This window comes from Podarcis tiliguerta (assembly GCF_965153285.1).
Source record: "Podarcis tiliguerta genome assembly, chromosome: 7".
NCBI lineage: Eukaryota > Metazoa > Chordata > Lepidosauria > Squamata > Lacertidae > Podarcis > Podarcis tiliguerta.
In genome coordinates this window covers 47,510,965-47,532,127 of record NC_139540.1, presented here as the reverse complement: position 1 = coordinate 47,532,127, position 21,163 = coordinate 47,510,965, and the positions used below count along the sequence as shown (strand labels likewise).

At 40.4% G+C, this 21,163-nt stretch overlaps 1 protein-coding gene across 11 annotated transcripts in view; it reads right to left on the bottom strand.

Moving 5' to 3' along the window:
• The window catches only part of MTCL1 (microtubule crosslinking factor 1), a 93,549-nt gene that overhangs the window by 36,626 nt on the left and 35,760 nt on the right, over positions 1–21,163 (bottom strand). For 5 of the 11 annotated variants that reach the window (XM_083450006.1, XM_083449997.1, XM_083450001.1 and 2 more), the window contains exons 4-5: positions 4,814–4,873; positions 2,637–2,714 (exon numbers count right to left, since the gene is read on the bottom strand). In XM_083450006.1, coding sequence (XP_083306132.1) covers positions 2,637–2,714; positions 4,814–4,873 — 138 coding nt within the window. The remainder of the gene's footprint in view (positions 1–2,636; positions 2,715–4,813; positions 4,874–21,163) is intronic. The other 6 variants (XM_083450003.1, XM_083449999.1, XM_083449998.1 and 3 more) reach the window with 2 other exon arrangements.

Here is a 21,163-nt window from a genome sequence, read left to right as displayed (position 1 = left end):
GTAGGAAATGGTTCAATAAATCATCGCAGCACTGTGTGATACTTAATAAGTATAGAAATTTTGTTGATTTTATAGGTAAAAGGTAAAGGGACCCCTGGCCATTAGGTCCAGTCACGGACGACTTTGGGGTTGTGGCGCTCATCTCGTTTTATTGGCCAAGGGAGCTGGCGTACAACTTCCAGGTCATGTGGCTAGCATGACTAAGCCACTTCTGGTGAACCAGAGCAGTGCACGGAAACACTGTTTACCTTCCTGCCAGAACGGTACCTATTTATCTACTTGCACTTTGACGTGCTTTCGAACTGCTAGGTTGGCAGGAGCAGAAACCGAGCAATGGGAGCTCACCCTGTTGCGGGGATTCAAACCGCCGACCTTCTGATCAGCAAGCCCTAGGCTCTGTGGTTTAACCCACAGTGCCACCCGCATCCCTTGATTTTATAGGAGTCCAGTATTATTGCCACTTATAACTGAAGATCAGCTGCTACAAAATCCAGTATAAAGTATCTTATAGCAAATCCCAGTATGTCCCACATGCCAGAGGTTTCCCACACCTGCTTTAGAAGGTCTGCAGTGACATGTAAGATTGCAGCTTCTGTTTGATCAAAACTAATAAAATAAAATGAGAGATGTCACACACATGTGGAAAAAATGGTGTCCATGGGCAGAGCTGACATTTACTTCCACCTTCAGTAATAAAGTCCCTGTTTGTACATTACATTTATGGGAGCAATGTAGCTCCCATGAATCTCCTAGTGATGTCTGCTCCATTAAAGCGTGTATTGGCAGAGGGAGTTCAAGATTTCTATAAGCATATAGTAATTTAAGGCAGACATATGAAAGGCACTTAGACTCACAGTGATCAACTCCTGCCCAGAAACCTATGTTCCAACTGTGGAAGGACATGAGGATCCAGAATTGGCCTCCATAGTCACTTACGGACACACAGTTAAGACCATATTCATGGAAGACAATCTTACTCAGCCACGAGTGATCTCCAAAGAACTTAGACTTAGATTCCCTATGCATATTAAAAATTATTGTACCTTAATAGTATAAACCTACCCATACATGTCTATTAAAAAGTAAGCCTCGTTAAGTTCAGTGAGACTGACTTCTAGGTAAGTGTGTACAGAATTGCAGTCTGAGGTTAACTTCCTTAACTAAAACTTCTCAAATGGTATATCCCAATTAGTGCAAAAGTAACAAATTATGATAGATGTAAATAAGTGTGTGTGTGTGTTATGTATGCATGTTTGCAGAGAGAAAAACACATGGCAACATCAGTTAACAAAATCAAAATGTTCAACAACATATATCTTATTTCAATTAGAACGATTAGGATTGTTTGTTGACATCTTATGTTAAATCTGGGTAAGGTTAATTTAGCATTTTCCATTTTCCTTTTTTTCATGCACAGAGCCTTAAATATTGTGAGAAATACATAAAGAAATATTAAGTAAGCATATGCTCATTACCAAACGGCATGCTAATTAAGGACCATCTCTGGTAGCAAGGCAGAGCTATTAAATGCTAAGCAGCAGGAAAATAACAGGATTATAGCACAGAATATGCAAATAAAAGTTCCATGCATTGGCTACATTAGAAATTGAAGTTAGCTCATTTGTTACCAGATAAATCTGTAATGTGAACCAATCTTAAAGTGACAGATTAGCTGCTCTGATCTATTAGACAGTCTCATTTATCAGATATGAACTTCCACTGGTTGTGGGATCCAGTTTCTCTTAGAAATCATCTACAGCAGCCTTCTCCAACTTGATGACCTACAGATGTTTTGAACTACAACTCCCATCTAGCTATAAGTGCCATAAACTAGGAAAAGCTGTTCTATTGTCTTATCTGTGATCAACACCATCCCTTCCTTGCCATCAGAATGCCCTGCTTTGGAGTTTCATTGGCCCCTGCTGGTGGGAATACCACCAGAAGGAATACTGCTCACCCAGCTCCATTTGGTCTGCAGAAGTATGAACAGTGGCAGGCTGGTTGAGCTGGTGGTGGTGGGGACATCTACCTAATCCAACCCCATCCCCCAGGCATAAGGTGTGTTTGCATTGTTTTGCCCCTTATATTGGCCCCAACTCTAGAACTGTTCATGCAAAATTCAGTCAGTGAATCCACGAGAAGGTCATAACATGCCCATTACCACCTCCTCATCCAACCTCTGTATGTTGATGAGGTCTTCTTCACAGAATCTGGGCACATACAGGGTATAGGCATGTCAGCTAATTTTACACAATGTGTACTCTGCATTTTGAAGAGAGTTCTACATACAGATACATTAGCTGCCAAAGAGCTTGCAATGTACACCAGATGCAAAAATGAAAGGGGGGGGGCAGAAAGAGGAACATGAACAAATTAGGATTGCAGCGCAGAAGCTGTGATGAAATTGAGGGCTTGCTCATACTGCAAAATGTATATAAATATATATATATATCTGTATCTTTGACCAGTAGGTAGACCTGAAGAGAAAGGGATGAAAATCAAATCTTCCAACTCCTGTCACCTCCTCAATGGTCTTTGCCAGGCAGAATATGGCTATGCACTTACTGGGCTGTAAGCTGGATGAGATGGCAGCATAGCTGGTGCCCAGGAAATTGGGCAGGTGCCAACAATCCTACCTTGCGCGGAAGAAACAGTTTTCTTTGTGTCCTGACTGCTGCCTGGCACTTTCCAAGAAGCTCCATTCTGCAGCTCTGCTGAACAGAAACTTTTTTTTTCAATAAAACTAAATGCAGAGAAGTATAGCTAACACTCTCTTTGTTTTCACATCATTGGATTTTTTAAACCTAATATTTGATCCAAAAAAATTGAGTACCTTAATGTAAGTGACAAAAAACACTTAGGAACTAAGATCCAGACAACTATATGTGTTTATAGAAGGAACAGAAATGCCACTTTCCCTCAGCTGATCATATAATGGGGAACATGTTGTCAATCTTTCAAGGAGGAAAGAAAACTTCATTGACACCACAAGCTTTGAGGCTCCAAGTTAAGACATCTTTATTCATCTAGGAATATTAAATTGGTTTTCTGGCCTCTGTTTGCTTAACAGCTCTGTTGTATGGCTGGCTCTCAGTTGTTTGAAAGTAACTTTATTGTATTTGGAAAAGGGCAAATGTAGGTGGAAAATATAGTCCAGATACAGTCTGCAGTGAGCGGTAACATAGAGACTCACAGCATCTTTATCTGCCTGTCATTGTCTTCAGCTTCCATTGGCAACAGTCAGATTAATCATACAGGTGCATGAAACCTGTGCATACAGAGGCTTATTAATTTGAGATTTGATAGTTGAAACACAACCACTGATTGGAAATCTAATGCATGTGCCCAATCTATATAACAACTAATTGTATAAAAACTGGGGGGTGGGGTTTCTTTACAGGATAGGAGTAGAATTCTAAACCAAGAGTACTGAGGAAATCCACACTTTAGGAATTTAATAAAAATTGAATGCAAGCGAGGCAAGTGGATGGCTTTAACTTTTCTATTTTAATCTGGTGGAAAGAAACAGATATCTTGCTATCACATGCTGTTCAGCTCTCATGAAAAAACAATGCCTCAAACTCTGAGAGAATAACACACTATGTGTTGTTTCAATGTGTGAAGTGCCAAGATGCTCATTAGCACAAAAACCTTGGCACCAAGGATAAATTTAGTGAATGTCCCTGAGCTCTCTTTGCTCCAATTGACACAAGGTGCTTTATTTTCCATAAGAAAAGTTTCAGCTTTTGTCTATAGAGATGATAGAAGTGGGGGTGGGAATCAAAGGTGCGTATTATATAAAAACTACTAGCAATTCTGAATTGTAAGTTGATTTTAAAGAGGTTCTGACAACTTTAGCATTTAAAAAAATTGTAAATCCTGCTTACCTTTCCCCTGTGAGGTGTCAGTTGTAGCATGGCATGACACCTCTTCTCTGGCTCCTTAACAACTGGCAGGAGAACTCCCATCCTTTCCCACTAATCGTGGGATTTAAATTTAGCCTGCCTGTGAATCTGGCCATGTCCTTGGCTGCATGTCCTTGGGACGGTGGCAGACCCAACTGGGGTCTCCCTGGCGGGGGCGGGGGGAGGGTCTTCACTCAGGTCCATTCCTTGGACACAAAATAGGTTTGTCTCTTTTTCTGCACGCAGCTCAATTGAATAATGATCTCCCACCCTCTCTCCCTTTTTCGGCAGAGTTTCAGGTGGGTCCGCGGGAACACTTTGCTATGCAAGGTGAGGGATTTTTCCTCCAGGCAAACTGGACCCGTCTGGGTTTTTTGATTACCTCATAGCAACGGTCACAGCTTTTGGCAGATAAAGCATTGTGGGGGATCCTTAATCAAGCGGGGGGGGGAGGGGGGAGTCAGAAGTCTTAGCCTCTCCCTACTCTAAGCTGACAGGGTGTCACACTGAATGGATCCTAGGGAGGTCCTTCTGTCCAAATGCCCCTGATGGGGGCTGAGGGCCATAGCACTTCCTAGGGTGGCAATCCTGAGGGGTTGTTCCTATTTGATGTATGACATAAGTCAATCCTAACTCAGTATCAACCCCAAATTGTAACCAGCCAGCAGATGTATTGGATGATTCAGTGTACTCAGTGCCAAAGCCTAAGCCTACGTACACCTGTAATCAATAAAAGTTGTGGCTTGTTTGATGTCAGATCTTTGTACTGTAGCTATTTTGCTTCTCATCCTCCACGCTTTAGGGGTAGCAGGCTCACTGCGCCTGGGCACACAGAGGAACAGCATCAATTTGCTCGGTCAATCTTCATGTGGACTTTATAAAACATATACTTTGTTGGAAACAGGTACCTGAGCAAATGCCTTCTTTTCTTTGTGAATATCCCTGCTGCCTCTTCTCTTCAGGGAGCTCTAAGAAACACACAATTGAGACCTAATTAATAACACAAAGTTTTAGGGAGAGGTCATCAAAGTGAATCAATGCAGTGGATCAGCATTAAGTTCTCTAGTACTTTCATGACATTTTATTTTAACCCCTGAAACCTGAAAAGCTTTTTCTCTCTCTTTCTCGCTCACAAGCCTTTGACATTAACAAGGAGTTTAAACATTGTACCAGGGATTGCCAACCCAGCACATGTGGGCACCATGGCACCTGTGAAGCTTGGCCCGTACGGGTAGGGGTACCTTTACCTTTACCTTTATGTAGGAGAAATCAATTGTTTGAGCTCCCCAGTCAGGACCAGATTGAGGTAGCTAATGTCGCATGGCAAGCATTGTCCCACGGGATAGGGAAACAGCAATGACTATGATTCTAATTTTGTGTTATGCTTTCAATTCAAACTCATAATGAGCAGAATACAACAGCTCTGCCTCCAATGGTAGCTATTTTGTTCACTTGTGCCCACAGCACTTTTTCAAAATTCAAAATTTTGCCCTCTGGTCCAAAACGATTGGTGACCTCTGTTGTAATTTAAGGCCCGTAGCCAACGCTTCTCAGAGTAGCATCAAATTAAATTAATAAATATGATTAAATAAGTTCCATTAATTTCAATGGATCATCTATGTGTAGGAATTAATTGGATATAACGCTGTGTTTTTGCTTAAATAAGTACATTGTGAATGTGGTAATAATAAGCACGATTTGAGTTGAGAGGGGAGGTGACGGACAGAAGCCCACATGCTTCTGAATGAGTCTAACTGATATGTTGCACGGATTTTGCAATAACCCTAAACATAGTCTGTGTTTGTTTGTGTATGTAAATAAAAGCATCATACAGGTCCACTAAAGAATTCAGGAGTTGTGACATTTGCTTGGTTCACACAACACGAGAAGCCAAACTCATGGTTAGTGAGAAGACAGCTTAACAAGGAGTCCACATATGGATGGTAAGCTAACCTAAACCTTTGCTCAGTGGAGCATGGCAACAAAAAGGACCAGGGAGGAACGAAGTGTTTGTGAGATCGTCTCCAGGAGCCTGCACATTTTTGCAGTGCCAGAAAGCCATAAATTGGCTTACCATGTTGTTCACACCAGGTCAATATATTGAACTATGGCTGCATTCCCAATTACCTGGGAATAAATTTCATTGAACTTAATGGGAATAAGATTGCACTGCAAATAGGCTTGTTTTTGTAAATATATTCTTACTCAAATATGCAAAGATTAGTAGAAACATCTGTAATGTCTGGCCATTAGATGTAAATAAGATTGTTGCAGTTTTCTTCCTGTCTGTCTGCTTTTTCTAAAGCAAAAATATATTCGAATTAGTTTTAAAACGATCAATTGACCCCCCCCCCCAGCTATTGGATGATTTTAGCTGCTCAAATGCTGTGGGATTACAATTAATCCCATTTCCCCTGTGTTCTGACCATCATAGCTATTTACAGTTCACTCATATACAGCAGCATATGCTCAAAATACTCTACAATTTATTTTTATTCTTTGCATGTTCAAAATGTTAATCTGCTTTTAAGATTACTGTGATTTGTTATTGCTGTATGTTGCAAACCCTGTCCAAGAGAAGAAGTGTTTTTTGAACACCATACTATTTAGAAACATAATATGTTTTGCAATATAGTGCTAGAAAATTCAGAGTAGGTCGCAAATGGGATTTATACTAGGATGACCATTACTTATTTCTCAGCTTCCATACATAAAAGACTCACAAATATATTTTACCCAGAAAATAAACTGCTTAATGCAATATGAAGCACAATCCAGAATCACATCCAAGACCTTTAAGCACACTGGTAAGGGAAGAGTAGCTGCTATAGGCCTTATTTTAACAGCATTTTTTTTTGTAGTCCTTCATCTATTTTATATACTACTCTGCAGCTAGGCTCTTAAATGATTACATTGCTCTACACATTGTTAGACTTTAATACAGTGCACCGTAATTAATAACTTTGCTAAATATATAATCAATACCTTAGGCTACACTTATAGTCAACAGTTTTGGCTAATGCTGAATACAATCTTCGTACATGCTAGCGTTCTCATTTAGGCCTTAGGAAAATATTTTTAGCAGCCAATTTAGTAACATGACTTCTCTGAAATCTAGTTCCCAATACCCAGTAATAACAGGAAGTATGGGGCTACATCTGCATTATATATTTTAAACACTATTATGCCACTTTAACAGTGGTATAATCCCCCAAAGAATCCTGGGAACTGTAGTTTTTTAGACAAATCCTATTGCCCTTGGAGAGCTATAATTTCCAAGAATCCCCGGGAAGATGGATTGATTGTTAAGCCACACTGAAAAAGTAGCCTCATAACCTCGTTTGTTCTAATTGCATCGTAAGTCCAGAGGGTGGCCAAAATCTCCATGGGCTAAGTAAAAGTGGTGGGAATTTCGTGGGAGTTTCCAGATCAAGCACCTGGTACCTAATTTAAAAACCTCCTACAGTTAAATCCTCATATATAAGAACCTTTTCCCTTATCTAACAATAAAATGTTAAGCTTCAAACGTATGCATATCAAAAAGATGGACTGCCACATCATATTTTTCATTTATCACAAAGCCCATTGTCATCATGTGTTAGCAGCAAGGCCAACACAATGTGATGGTAACAAAAGGACCAAGTGCATCCCAATTTAGGGATTGTCAACGCTTGGTAGAGTAGGGCAGCCATAAGCAAATTCGCAGCTGCACCACTGGTACCAGCTAAGGAAAAGTGTGTATGTGTGTGGGGGGGTGCTCCTTCCCTATGTCAGCTCCCAGGTTGGTGACGCAGAGAGACCTGGGCCTTTTAGGTAACAAAGAAATGGCTCTATGCCAGCCAGCAAATGGGTGGGCCTCCTTCCCTCCTTCCTTCTAACTTGGTAGTTAGAAAGACAAAGGAGTCTTCCTCTGATGGAAAACAACCACTCATTGAAGACTCAGTCTTCAATGTAGACTCAGTCCACTGTGCACAGTCAGTTTGTGAACATATCCAGCCTGGGTACATCTCCATTTCATTCAGTAAAATTTCTGTAACATCTGACTCTCTTCAAATCATCACGGAAAACGTTAATTTGGCAAATGGTATGAGGTATATTCCATTTTATTACATATCCTGTATTACATTGCAAACCACATTTTATACCTCTTTAATGTGTGAAGGAAACAAAATTACTGACATGGTATTTTCCTTCCTCCTCCATCCAGTTCGGTTAAAATCATGATCTCATATTGATGTGCAATGGGAAGTGTGTCATACTGAGTGCTGCTCCTCTCTTAAATGAAGCAGATGCAAAAATGTGAATTCTCTACAGAGCGTCTGTTCTTTCAGTTCCAACTTTACAGGCATACTTGCTGTAGTTCTTCCTGTTCCGTGGCTTTGCTTCAAGTTCACACATCAAAAGAGGAAATCAAAACCCATGGGCTATTATGGAACTTTAAGTGGCTTTCAAAGAATTGCCTGATTCCAAGATGAGGTGTATGTTGCACTATCAAGTTAATGCAAATGCCATTGCTGTTGCCTACTTCCTTTCCTCCCCCACCACTCTGATATCTCCCTCAGCAGAGCTACCATTACATAAAGGACAATCATTGGAGCCGGTGACCTTCAACAGATCCTTTATAGTCTGCCCACAGAAAGCTCATTGCGGGGGGAAAACAAAGCAGTCTGAAGTCCAGATCCTGTATACTCATGCTTACATTAGACAAGTGCCAGGCAAAAACTGATAATGGTTAAGGCTTTCTACATTTAGAATCCTTACATATGAAAAGTAAGTTCACGTCAACCAGTCTGACTGCAGGATGTATTAATGTGAAAGGAACAATGGCTAGCATTGTGATTTACATAGTGCACAGGACCTTGCGAATCCAACTTATCATCCCTCTTCCTAATACTCTTGTAAAATAGGGTGTAATTATTAGTATTCCCAATTGCTCTGATCTATTTATTTGCACTTACCCACTGTTTATTTTGATCTCCTCATTCTGTAATGTGGACTACAATCAATTATGCAAATTTGTTATAAAAATAAAATTCAGGAAAAAAACAGCCAGTATTGTTTATTTAATATTTCTCCAAGAAATTCTGAGCGGCAGCTGTTTTTATTTCACAACTGAACATATTGTACCAGCACTTTCATAAATCCTTTTAGGTGTAGTACCCTCTAAAAGTTTCTTGTAGTAAGATATTCTAGATGCTAATGTGCTATGCCAAAAATCTTTGCCTATTCCTCTAATGATGTAATTTGCAGTCTCTTCCAAGTTCAGAGTTAGTAGATTTGAAAAACATTTCTTTAAAAAATGATACTCTTGATGTAATTTTCAAATTGTTCATATGATATTCAATATGACTTTCTGAGTTCAAGCTCCAGGATCAAAAGGACCTCTACTTTCTATGAAGTATTAGGTAAAATTCGAAGGAGTTGAGAGATTAAACAGGCAGCAACACAATCCCCTCTGCCCTGGACATGCCCCAGATAACCTTTATAATCTACTCTTGCCCTTCTATCTGCTTACAGTTGTAAAGCACTGTTTACTGCAATAGTGCTTCTGCTGTCTTTCCCATTCTCTCTCTCTCCTATTCCTCATTCTGCCCAAATCTCATAATACAAATGATCAGAATATAAACAGTCACAACTTTCTTACAATGGCATTATTAATAAATCTCAGAAAAGGGGTTTTGAATACTGGTGGGCGGTCTTCAATTATGTTTTACTCAGAGTAGACTTATTGAAATTAATGAACTTAACTTTGTAATGTTCATTCACTTCAGTGGGTTTACTCTGAGCAAATCTTACTGAAACAAAAAAGAATATTGATCAACCTAATAATATAAGATCTATTGGGTGTTATCTGAGGTGCATCCCACAGTCCATTTTCTTTTACACAAAAGGAACAAAAATGTAAAGAAATATGTTGAGTTATAGAAATATTCTGTAAAGCAGATATAAAACTGTTCCTATGTATTAATTTAATTGAAAACTTAATATAATATAAAATAAAACAATGATATGTACCAGCAATTTGATACTTTTGACCATAAGTAAACAGCACTGAAATGTGTGATCACTTCTTTAATTGTCAATAAGAGAAGCTATAACGATACTCAGTTGCAGTCAGAAGTGGCAAAATAACAAGCAGTTAAAGAATTTAACGGTGCAAGCTTTGTCCCCTAAGGAGAGCTGCTGGATAGGATTATGATTAGCCAGGGGCGTCTCTCCACCAGGCTCTGATGCGTTCTCCCAGTGGGAGAGAGGAGCTCTGCTACTGGAGGGCCCTGCTGCACCCTCTGAAGGCAGGGGAATTTGAGAAGTTACCACCTGCAGTGTTCTCACCAACAGTAAACAGAATAGTGTTCCAAAAGGGGCCATTACTGGAGCAGGCCATTCGTTCCATTCTTGCTATGCTCCCCTTAGAGGGAGCTAAGTACTGAACAAAAGAAGGCAAAGGAAACCTGCCCACAGGTTTCAGCTCTACGAATGCAAGCAGCCTGGTTTCAGATGTTTCCAGGCTCCATATAGGAATGCTCAGTAAATTTCCTGCAATGGTGAAAAAGAAAAGTCTAGGCATCAGAAGCAGGTCTCAATGTGCCACAATGGCTTATACTTAGATAGGTGCACCTAAGATTGCAGGCTTTATTTATTTATTTATGTGACTTATTACCTGTTTTACATTAAAATCAATTCCAGGGTTGGGTACAAGATAAAAATATGTAAGACAATAAAGTAAAGCAATATGCAAAACCAAAAAAACAACAACAGTCATTTTTAAAATTATTTTAAAAATAATGACACAAATTTTCAGTCTTCCAGAGGCAAAGTATGAACTGGAATTTTTTTACCTAGGAATGCCCGGTCAGGCCAAAAAGACACCAGACGCAGAGTGCACTTTAAGTAAGTCTACATATGAATTAGATTAGAGGTGGAAAAGACATGTAGTCATCTTTCCTTGGCACCATTATATTTTAATATTTTATTATATTCTTAAGTGCTTTGCCAGTCCTTCTTTTAACTGCTTCAGGCAATCCAACTTCCATTACTTCCTTCCAAACTTGCTTCTAAAAACGAGCCCATGGTTTTAAGTGTACAAATCTGTGCAGGTCTAACAATTCAGGATTGTTGCATTTTCCCATCTATCTTTTCTCAGCATACTCCAACACAGATAGATTACAGCCAAGTTTATAAATCCATATGTTAACATGATCACTGCTATGAAACCAACAGAGATAGTCAAAGGTCCGATAGCAGAAAATACCACTGGAGTCGGCCCATATTTAAAGAAATAACCCCAGTAAGTCAACCCCAGAGGACAGTGTACATTTGCCAATATCATAATGCTGTTATACAAATATGTGGCGCAACCATATTTGGAATATTGTGCACAGTGCTGGTTACCTCACCTGAAAAAGGATATTGTAGAGTTAGGAAAAGTTCAGAAAAGGGCAACAAAAATGAACAGGGGGTGGGGGGGGAGTGAAGAAAGGTCACAGCATTTGGGGCTTTTTGGTTTAGAAAAGAGGTGACACAAAAGGTTTTCTCCCCTCTCCCAGAGCACTAGAACACATGGACATCTAAATAAGCTGAAAGCTGGAAGGTTGAGGACAGATAAAAGAAAACACTTCTTCACACAGTGCAGAGTTAAACTACAGAACTCACTATCACAGGAGGCAATGATGACATCCAATGTGGATGGATTGAAAATAGGTTTAACAGCTACTAGCCATAATGCCAATGCTTCCACTTGTCACAGAAATTGACAGAAGGTGGACAGTGATCCACTGACAGACGTTTGATCAATTTCCAGCAGATGAAGTGTGTGCTGGTTTTGGGGATACTTGCAAAGAACCCTAGACTTGGTGGCCCTTGGTCTTGACCTAGAAAGGCTCTTACGTTCTTAAACAAGAACACTCTTGTGTAAATTTAAAACACATAGATTGTCCATGGAAATTCTAGCAAAAGAAAGACAGGCTCAGGGGGTGGGAAAAGCTTAGTGTCAGAGAGTGCATTCTTTGCATGCAAAAAGGCCCTGGTTCATTCCCCAGCACCTCCAGGCAAGGCTGGAAAAGACTGTCTGAAACTCAAGATGACAAAACATTTAGTGTGTATACACACCCACACCTTCCACTTAAACTCACAGCCTCCCCAAGCTGCTTTTGGTTAAAAAGAACAACAACCAGAAGTGATCACATGCTATGTCTAGTCTGCACTAAGTGATGAGGGAGGAAACCCCAGTTACAGATCTTGCTGCTGCTTCCTCCACTCTGGAGCTTGTGTCCACAGAAAGTGCAGAGAGACAAGCGGCTCTTGCTTCAGTTTGCTTTGTGATGCAAATGCAAAACTTGTGTTGACAAGAATGGTCATTTGCATCACAAATGCCTCTGCTCCACATTCTCTTATGCTTTAACCTTCCATGAGCCATTAACATAAATAGTGGAAGAGATGCACAAAAACTATTCTAGCCTCAAGTATGAAAGCACTCTAGGAGTTTCCCTGAGAACCAAATTAGGCGAGACATGAGCTATTTGTGACAGGATCTCCTGACATTTTTTTCTAAAAACAGTGGGTCAAAGGAAAGTAGGGGAGCACATAAATAACCCCCCCCCAATATGCTAGCCATCCTAAGAAAAAGATATGAAGCAAAACATGCAGGTATCCAAGCAATTTCTGTGAAATGAGTCAGCCTGGCTGTCAATGTTTTTAGCCAATGGGTGAACTAAATGGGTGATTGAGACATAAGTTGTTGGACCCTGGCTACAAGAATCCCTGGCATCCTAAAGAGCTGTTTCTACCTTCCTTTTAGTGCACTTTTCCTGCTTCTATCTTATTTTCTAGTTCTTGGATACACTTATTTGTTGCTCTGTTTGTTTTGTTTTGCTGCCTGCCAGCCACATGGAGCAGTCAGCAGGCAGCTACTTGAGAAGCTTTTTAATTATATCTTCTTGCAGAAGGAGAATATTTTTGCTTGGTGCCTAAAGGTATGTCCTTTAGGGAGCAGGGAGCCACCACAGAAAAGGTCTGTTCTTATGTTGCCACCCTCTGTACCTCTGGTGGAGGAGGCTACAAACATCTTAAAAGGGTGCTAAGCAACCCCAGAACATAAATAATACCACTAAAAATTTCTGTACTTTTCTTTTGTAAGCAATGGGGAGGAGTTAATGCTGAATTTAAATCACTATTCATGACACACTACTTATCAGGAAACAATACGCTGCCCAGCAAGGCAACAAATCACCATGCAGCATTTTCTTTAAACTGTACTGAAACAATAAACTGGAATGCATTTGTCATTATATTTCTTTTGTGCTGTGCTAGGTAATTCTTTCTATTGAAAGCCAATTGTTTTGTGAACTGTTGATTATTTCTACATTTCAAAAGGGGATGTGTGTGCAGGGATCAGTCAACCTTTTTTCTGGAAATATATTTTGCCTGCACATGTGCAGTTTTGTGTACTCAGTTTTACTGCAGTACGTTTATCTGCAGTAAATTTATTTATAATTTTGTACTGTTATGAAATTAATGAAAAGTTGCTGCAGGTTAAAAATGTGAGTACATTTTGCTAGCTGGGTTCTTATTCTTATAGGACATGCTGATATTGCTAGTATTTCTGGCAACTTTCAGGCTTGAAGCATTATTTCTTTATGGTCTGTACTTGGGGTGTATGGGGTGTTAGGGGATGGGTAGTACCTCTGGTGGGGGACATGTCATGCTCCTTCTGGGATAGTTTGTCCACTTTTGGTCCCTGCCCTGCACTTGGCTCTCCCCTGTGGTTCCTAGAAGTTGTCAGTATGCAGCTGTGGCCACACCCAGGAACAGCTTCAACTGGCCGGCTAAACCAGGTGAGGATAGCCAATGGGTCCCAAGCTCTCAGTGAGTTAGGAACATCCCCTGCATGCAAAGACAGACTCTGGTAGATTGAGCCCAATGAGGCTAATAGTGAGTCCTATAGACAAGAAGGTGGTTTCTGCATGTGCTGTAGAGGGAAGTGAGGGGCAGATGGGGCTTGTCAGGCTGGGAAGGTAGTCTATCTAGGAGAAGGAAAACTCTGATCCTAAATCACTGCTGCCTTGAGAGAGATCTTCAGGAGAAGAAAAGGCTAAGGAGTAAACTGTACAGAAATCCAGAGTGGAGTTCCTGAGACGGTTGGATGGTGCCTTGTATGCCTCCTTCCAGCAACTCCTGCAGCCAAATGTATTGCTCTGCTTTCCTTTGGACCACATCAGCAAGACTGAGGGGGGTATTGCCATCTGGGCAGCCCAGGACCTCCATACACACTGCTCAGGCTTGTTCCCCAAAGAGGTCACTCTGGTGCTGCTAATGAAGGGCTTTGACTTCACCTCCAGAGGTGCACCCCATTATTTCTCGAGACAGATGAGTGCCCCCTCCAAAAAAGTGTATTTGGTTCTCTTTGTCACTCTATTTTTTTAAAACCCAAACAACTGACATTTCTTAGTCCTATTGATATGATACAAAGAGCCTACACATTGCATCTATCCCAGTTAGGACAACCTCTGTTTCCTATAAAGTTCATGGCACCAGAAAATTGATGGAAGCCCAATATGATCTAATGCAGCAGCCACTAACTCATAAAGAAAAGAGATATGCCATGCTGGGTTTGCTCTACAGTTCCTTACTCCTGTATATTTATGATGAAAAGAGTTCTAAAACTGCTGAGCAGCCTCAAACACATTGCATGTTCAGCAAAGTTACTGTACACAAGCCAGAAAATGCAGTTCCAGGTGCCTTGCAGCCAAATCCCTAATAAAGAAAATAAAAACTGCAAACCAAAGTATTCATACATTAGGACAGGGGTCGCCAGTGTGGCACTCATAGCCACATAGGAGGTTTACCCTCAGGTTTGGAAGCATTTACATACTGAATTAGGTCAATAGGCATAAGGTCTCCAGACAAACTGGATTAAGGTCATTATGTTTCATACCCTGAACCCTGTTGTTGTTGTTTAGTCGTGTCCTACTCTTCATGACCCCATGGACCAGAGCACACCAGCCACTCCTGTCTTCCACTGCCTCTCGCAGTTTGGTCAAACTCATGCTGGTAGCTTCGAGAACACTGTCCAACCATCTCGTCCTCTGTCGTCCCCTTCTCCTTGTGCCCTCCATCTTTCCCAACAGCAGGGTCTTTTCCAGGGAGTCTTCTCTTCTCAGGAGGTGGCCAAAGTATTGGAGCCTCAGCTTCAGAATCTGTCCTTCCAGTGAGCACTCAGGGCTGATTTCCTTAAGAATGGATAGGTTTCATCTTCTTGCAGTCCATGGGACTCTCAAGAGTCTCCTCCAGCACCATAATTCAAAAGCATCAATTCTTTGGTGATCAGCCTTCTTTATGGTCCAGCTCTCACTTCCATACAGCACTACTGGGAACACCATAGCTTTAACTATACGGACCTTTGTCAGCAAGGTGATGTCTCTGCTTTTTAAGATGCTGTCTAGGTTTGTCGTTGCTTTTCTCCCAAGAAGCAGGCATCTTTTAATTTTGTGGCTGCTGTCACCATCTGCAGGCATCATGGAGCCCAAGAAAAGTAAAATCTCTCACTGCCTCCATTTCTTCACCTTCTATTTGCCAGGAGGTGATGGGAACAGTGGCCATGATCTTCGTTTTTTTGATGTTGAGCTTCAGGCCATATTTTGCGCTCTCCTCTTTCACCCTCATTAAAAGGTTCTTTAATTCCTGCTCACTTTCTGCCATCAAGGTTGTGTCATCTGCATATCTGAGGTTATTGATATTTCTTCTGGCAATCTTAATTCTGGCTTGGGATACATCCAGTCCAGCCTTTCACATGATGAATTCTGCATATAAGTTAAATAAGCAGGGAGACAATATACAGCCTTATTGTACTCCTTTCCCAATTTTGAACTAATCAGTTATTCTATATCCAGTTCTAACTGTAGCTTCTTGTCCCACATAGAGATTTCTCAGAAGACGGATGAGGTGATCAGGCACTCCCTTTTTTTTAAGAACTTGCCATAGTTTGCTGTGGTCGACACAGTCAAATGCTTTTGCATAGTCAATGAAGCAGAAGTAGATGTTTTTCTGGAACTTTCTAGCTTTCTCCATAATCCAGCGCATGTTTGCAATTTGGTCTCTGGTTCCTCTGCCCCTTCTAAATCCAGCTTGCACTTCTGGGAGTTCTCAGTCCACATACCGCTTAAGCATGCCTTGTAGAATTTTGAGCATAACCTTGATAGCATGTGAAATGAGCGTAATTGTACGGTAGTTGGAACATTCTTTGGCACTGCCCTTTTTGGGGATTGGGATGTAGACTGATCTTCTCCAATCCTCTGGCCACTGCTGAGTTTTCCAAACTTGATGGCATATTGAGTATAGCACCTTAACACAGTCATCATTTAAAATTTTTAAATACTTCGGCTGGAATATCATCACTTCCGCTGGCCTTGTTATTAGCAGTGCTTTCTAAGGCCCATTTGACTTCACTCTCCAGGATGTCTGGCTCAAGGTCAGCAACCACACTACCTGGGGTGTACAAGACCTCCATATATTTCTGGTATGATTCCTCTGTTTATTCTTGCTACCTCTTCTTGATGTCTTCTGCTTCTGTTAGGTCCTTTCCACTTCTGTCCTTTATTATGGTAATCTTTGTACAAAATGTTCCTTTCATATCTCCAATTTTTTTGAACAGATCTCTGGTTTTTCCCATTCTGTTGTTTTCCTCTATTTTTTTGCATTACTCCAGGTAAAATGGTGAATAATATACAAACTAAAATATGCAGTTTTTGAGCATCCGTTTTGTGAAGAGCTTTCATTAACCCCTAGTGTACCATAACAGTAAACAGAAACGATATATTTTTCAGGGACAATAACAATTTTTTCCACGTAGAGCAAATACTAATCATTACAATTATAATTAGTTGTTATAATCAGATGGGAGTCTCAGTACCCAAACTTCAAATTAGGAAAGGCAGATAATCTCATCCCCAGATAATATGGGGAAAGCGTTCTCTTATTCCCCTGTTTTTCCCGAGGCACCTCCATTTTTCTTGTTCTTTGTCTTTTTATTTCTTATTTTCCTAACCTTCCTGGCCTCTTGTTTCCCTCTTTATCTTTTCCCCCCCTTCCCCTCCCCTCCCCTCCCCTCCTTTCCTTTCCTTTCTCTTTCTTTGGCTTACTAAAAGTTTGGGGGCTCGAGCAGTTGGGGGGGGGGAGCTTAGAATCAACCCTGCACCTGCTACTGCTGATGTTTGGCACCAGTCAATTATCCTGCTTCCCCAGCTGTCATGTTAACATTATTCAGCCTCTGGACACATTCATAGTAACAAATTTATCAGCCAGAGAGCTGGCAACTAACATATTAAGACTCCAGCACTTACAAATGATCAGTATAATAGTGGTAACAGAGAGCTCAAATCTTCTTCCTTGGTTGCCATTTTTGTTATACTGTACACACATGTGTATTCACTCCCCTTATTGTGCCTCCAATATTATTCTCAAACGCCCTACCTGAAAACAACTACAGTATCTGAAATAAGCTAATGATCTCCTGTACGGCACTGATGAAAGCACATAATCTTGGCCTGACCTATAAAATGGACATCACAACAGACTTTCTATCTAATACTTAATGGACATGGGTGAATAGCAAATGAATGCAAAGTGACCTAAAGATTAAATGTTCTATGTAATATATTGTAGATAGCACAGCTATAATTGCAGCTGCCTGAAAATTATTCAGTTAGCATTGAGGCTGCTACTTTATTTCCTGTAATTACATAAATCCATATTTGACAACATAAGATGTGGTTTTTAAAATTGAATCTAATAGTTAATAGCTCAGAATGACTTTGGTCCCGTCCCCCCCTTTGACTATATAGAACTACTATGTAAAAAGCCACAATATATTAATATATTATCTCAAGATGTTGGAAAGAAGTAAATGGAACAAGTTCCTTAAGGAACAACCTTGGATCCTATTTAATGCCATATTTTCATTAGTGATACTGGAGAGAGAAATAAAAATGTACTGATGGGATTGTAAAAACAGAAATGGATTAAGAAATGATGAAGGTATAGCAGATGACCTCACCAACTGGAATTCAATATTTATATTCTTAAAAGCTGGGGGGTGGTATTAAATGGAACCTTAGTCAACCACAATTACTATGAACCAATAAGTACTGTGACTGCAAATAATGCCTGTGCATTTCTTGGACTATTAAGAATGACATTTCTATGAATGATAGGAAATAAAAAACCACTGTGAAAGATGCCAGTAAGATTTCAGTTAGTACACTCAGTTCAGTTAGGTCACTCAGGTTCAAAAGGATGCTTGTGGGTACAAGGATGCTTGTACACTCATATATTGGCTACTAAGCAAACTAGACAATTCCTTGCACCCAAGAGAATGCCACTCTGAAGGTTCACCATAACATCATGAGCAGAGGGTGGAAGAAAGTGGACTTCTTGTTTTCAAAAAGGATCTATTGCTAGAACATCTGGAAACCTTACTAATCTTATTTACTACTACATTTAGCACCTGTAATTTACACCTACAATGAGGCAAGTGTGTAGGACAGGCAACAGATAATAGTCAATACAGCATTTCAAAATTTTCTGAGGACACCACGAGGCCCTTAAAAGTAGAATCACAGAATTGTAGTCCAACCCCCTGCAACGCAGGGCACTCAACTCAATGCAGGGCACTCAATACATGACAGATGGCCATCCATCGTCTGATTAAAAACCTCCAAGGAAGGAGACTCTACAAGCTCTTGTGGGAGACTGTTCCACTGTTGAACAGCTCTGTTAGATAGTTCTTTCTGATGTTTGTCAGAATCCTTTTTCTTGTAACTTGAATCCATTGGTTCAGGTCTAACCTCCAGAACAGGAGAAAACAAGCTTTCTCCATCTTCCATCTCACAGCCCTTTAGAGATTTGAAAATGGCTATCATATCTCCTCTCAGTCTCCTCTTACCCAGAATAAACATACCCAATTCCCCCAACCATTCATCATACTTGGTTTCCAAACCCTTTATCATCTTGGTCACCCTAATCTGCACACATTCCAACTTGTCAATATCTCTCCTAAATTGTGGTGCCCAGAACTGGACACAGTACACCAGGTGTGGTCTGACTATGGCAGAATAGAGCAGGACTTTCACTTCCCTTGATTGGTACACTATACCTCTGTTGCTGCAGTCTAGAATAGCATTGAGGGTTTTTGCTGCTGCATCACACTGTTGACTCATATTAAGCTTGCGGTCTACTAATACTAATACCCCTGGATCCTTTTCACATGCACTTCTAGCAAATCAGTGTTCTCCATCTTATATTGATGCTGGACTGCCCAGTAACAGAGAATATTTCACCATGGCCAAAATTGTTACTCTAATTGTTTCATCAGAGAAATAAACATTTGAGGCGAGTGTGTAGGACGGGCAACAGATAAGTGAATGTGAAAGTAACAATTTGAGGGCTGAGCCTTCCCCATCCCTAAAATGTGTTGCCAGTGTCGAACACTAGAATTGGTTTGGCTCCCACTCAACAACTATCCTTGTGAGCTGCTCTTTGTTTTTTTCCACATGAGTGAATGACTGATATTTTCTTGAATGGAAGGTCCATCTAATTCAGCATTCTGTGAATGTGAGATTCCCTGTGCATGCCCATAATGCATTGCTGCAGGTGTTACTTTCTGCAGGAGTGATTGGGTTGTATCTAATTAGTGTGCCTTCACTGACAGAAGACTCTGATTCACCAGAGCCTTCTATCAATCCAATGGAACAGGACTCCATGGTGATTTTTCATTCCAGAATTTCCCACACATTCCCTCCTTAGTGGGGGAACCTTTAAGAACAAAGTAGGAAGAGTGGAGCTGCAGGGAGAACACTAAAGAGCATCTCGGTACCTGTTCTGCTTATGGATGGCTGAAGCAGTGGAAGAATATCAGATGGATTCAACTTAATATGGAACTAGAGGTAGTAGTTATTTCAGATGAAAAAATGTGGGGCAGATTAGACTTTGTGCTAAATGGGCATTTCATGAAGATGATCTGAGGAAAGTGACTACTTTTAAAAAATCAGAAATTAAAAGCAACACTAACCATATAAGGAAGCGCAGGCTTGAGTTAAAGAACATAAAATAATCTAGTTGCAAATTATCTAATGTTAAAGACTTTGTTGGAGGATTATATTGATTCATTGATAATTATAATGAAACAAAAATTGGACGAATGATGCAAATTAGAGATATCATGGATGGGTAAAAGTTGCTGCAGTAAAAAGTAAGCCACTTGCCTAAATGTATACAGTGGTACCTCAGGTTACATACGCTTCAGGTTCCGCTAACCCAGAAATATTGCTTCAGGTTAAGAACTTTGCTTCAGGATGAGAACAGAAATCGTGCTCTGGTGGCACAGCAGCAGCAGGAGGCCCCATTAGCTAAAGTGGTGCTTCATGTTAAGAACAGCTTCAGGTTAAGAACAGACCTCCGGAACGAATTAAGTACTTAACCCGAGGTACCACTGTATTTCTTTTTTTAATAACTAGCAATGAAACTACTGAAGAAGCTTAATGCAATTCAATCCCTGATAAATAGTTTCAAATGGAATAAACCTCCAGGCTAGATATAAGTATAATACAACAAAATGATAAGAAAGGGCAACTATCTTTTCCAAACATGACAAAATATTATCATGCAGCAACTCTAACTGCACTAGGTCATTGCTCAAGAGATAATAATCTCTGTTGGGACTTGGCAGTTCAATCCTATTAAGAGAATGGATTCTAGAAGATAAGGAAGATAGAATCTAGTGATAAAGCTTATTTTTGTTTGTGGCACTGTAGTACAGGTCTAGGATTTTTCTAGATATTGCACCATCACAGTTATATAGCCTCTGTTCCTTGGTCCATTTCACACAATAATACCAAATAAAATGAGATGGTCTATGGAATGAGAAGGATTGTGTCTTCTGGTTCTACCTCAAAGCCTCTGATTGCTGAGCTCCAGAGCTGTAGTCAGGCCCCCAAAATCTTATCTACATGCTAAGATTAGGGTTGATGCTGAGACTAGGGCTACAGGCACACAGCAGTGTATTCCATTTTCATGTTTCCCTGTTAATTTTAGCATTGTATTGATGTGAAAGCCATTTGCTGAATGACAGTGCAATACCGTACAGTGAAACTATAGTGGAACAGAGTACAATGGTATCTCGGGTTACGAACTTAATTCGTTCTGGAGGTCTGTTCTTAACCTGAAACCATTCTTAACCTGAGGCGTGCTTTCGCTAATGGGGCCTC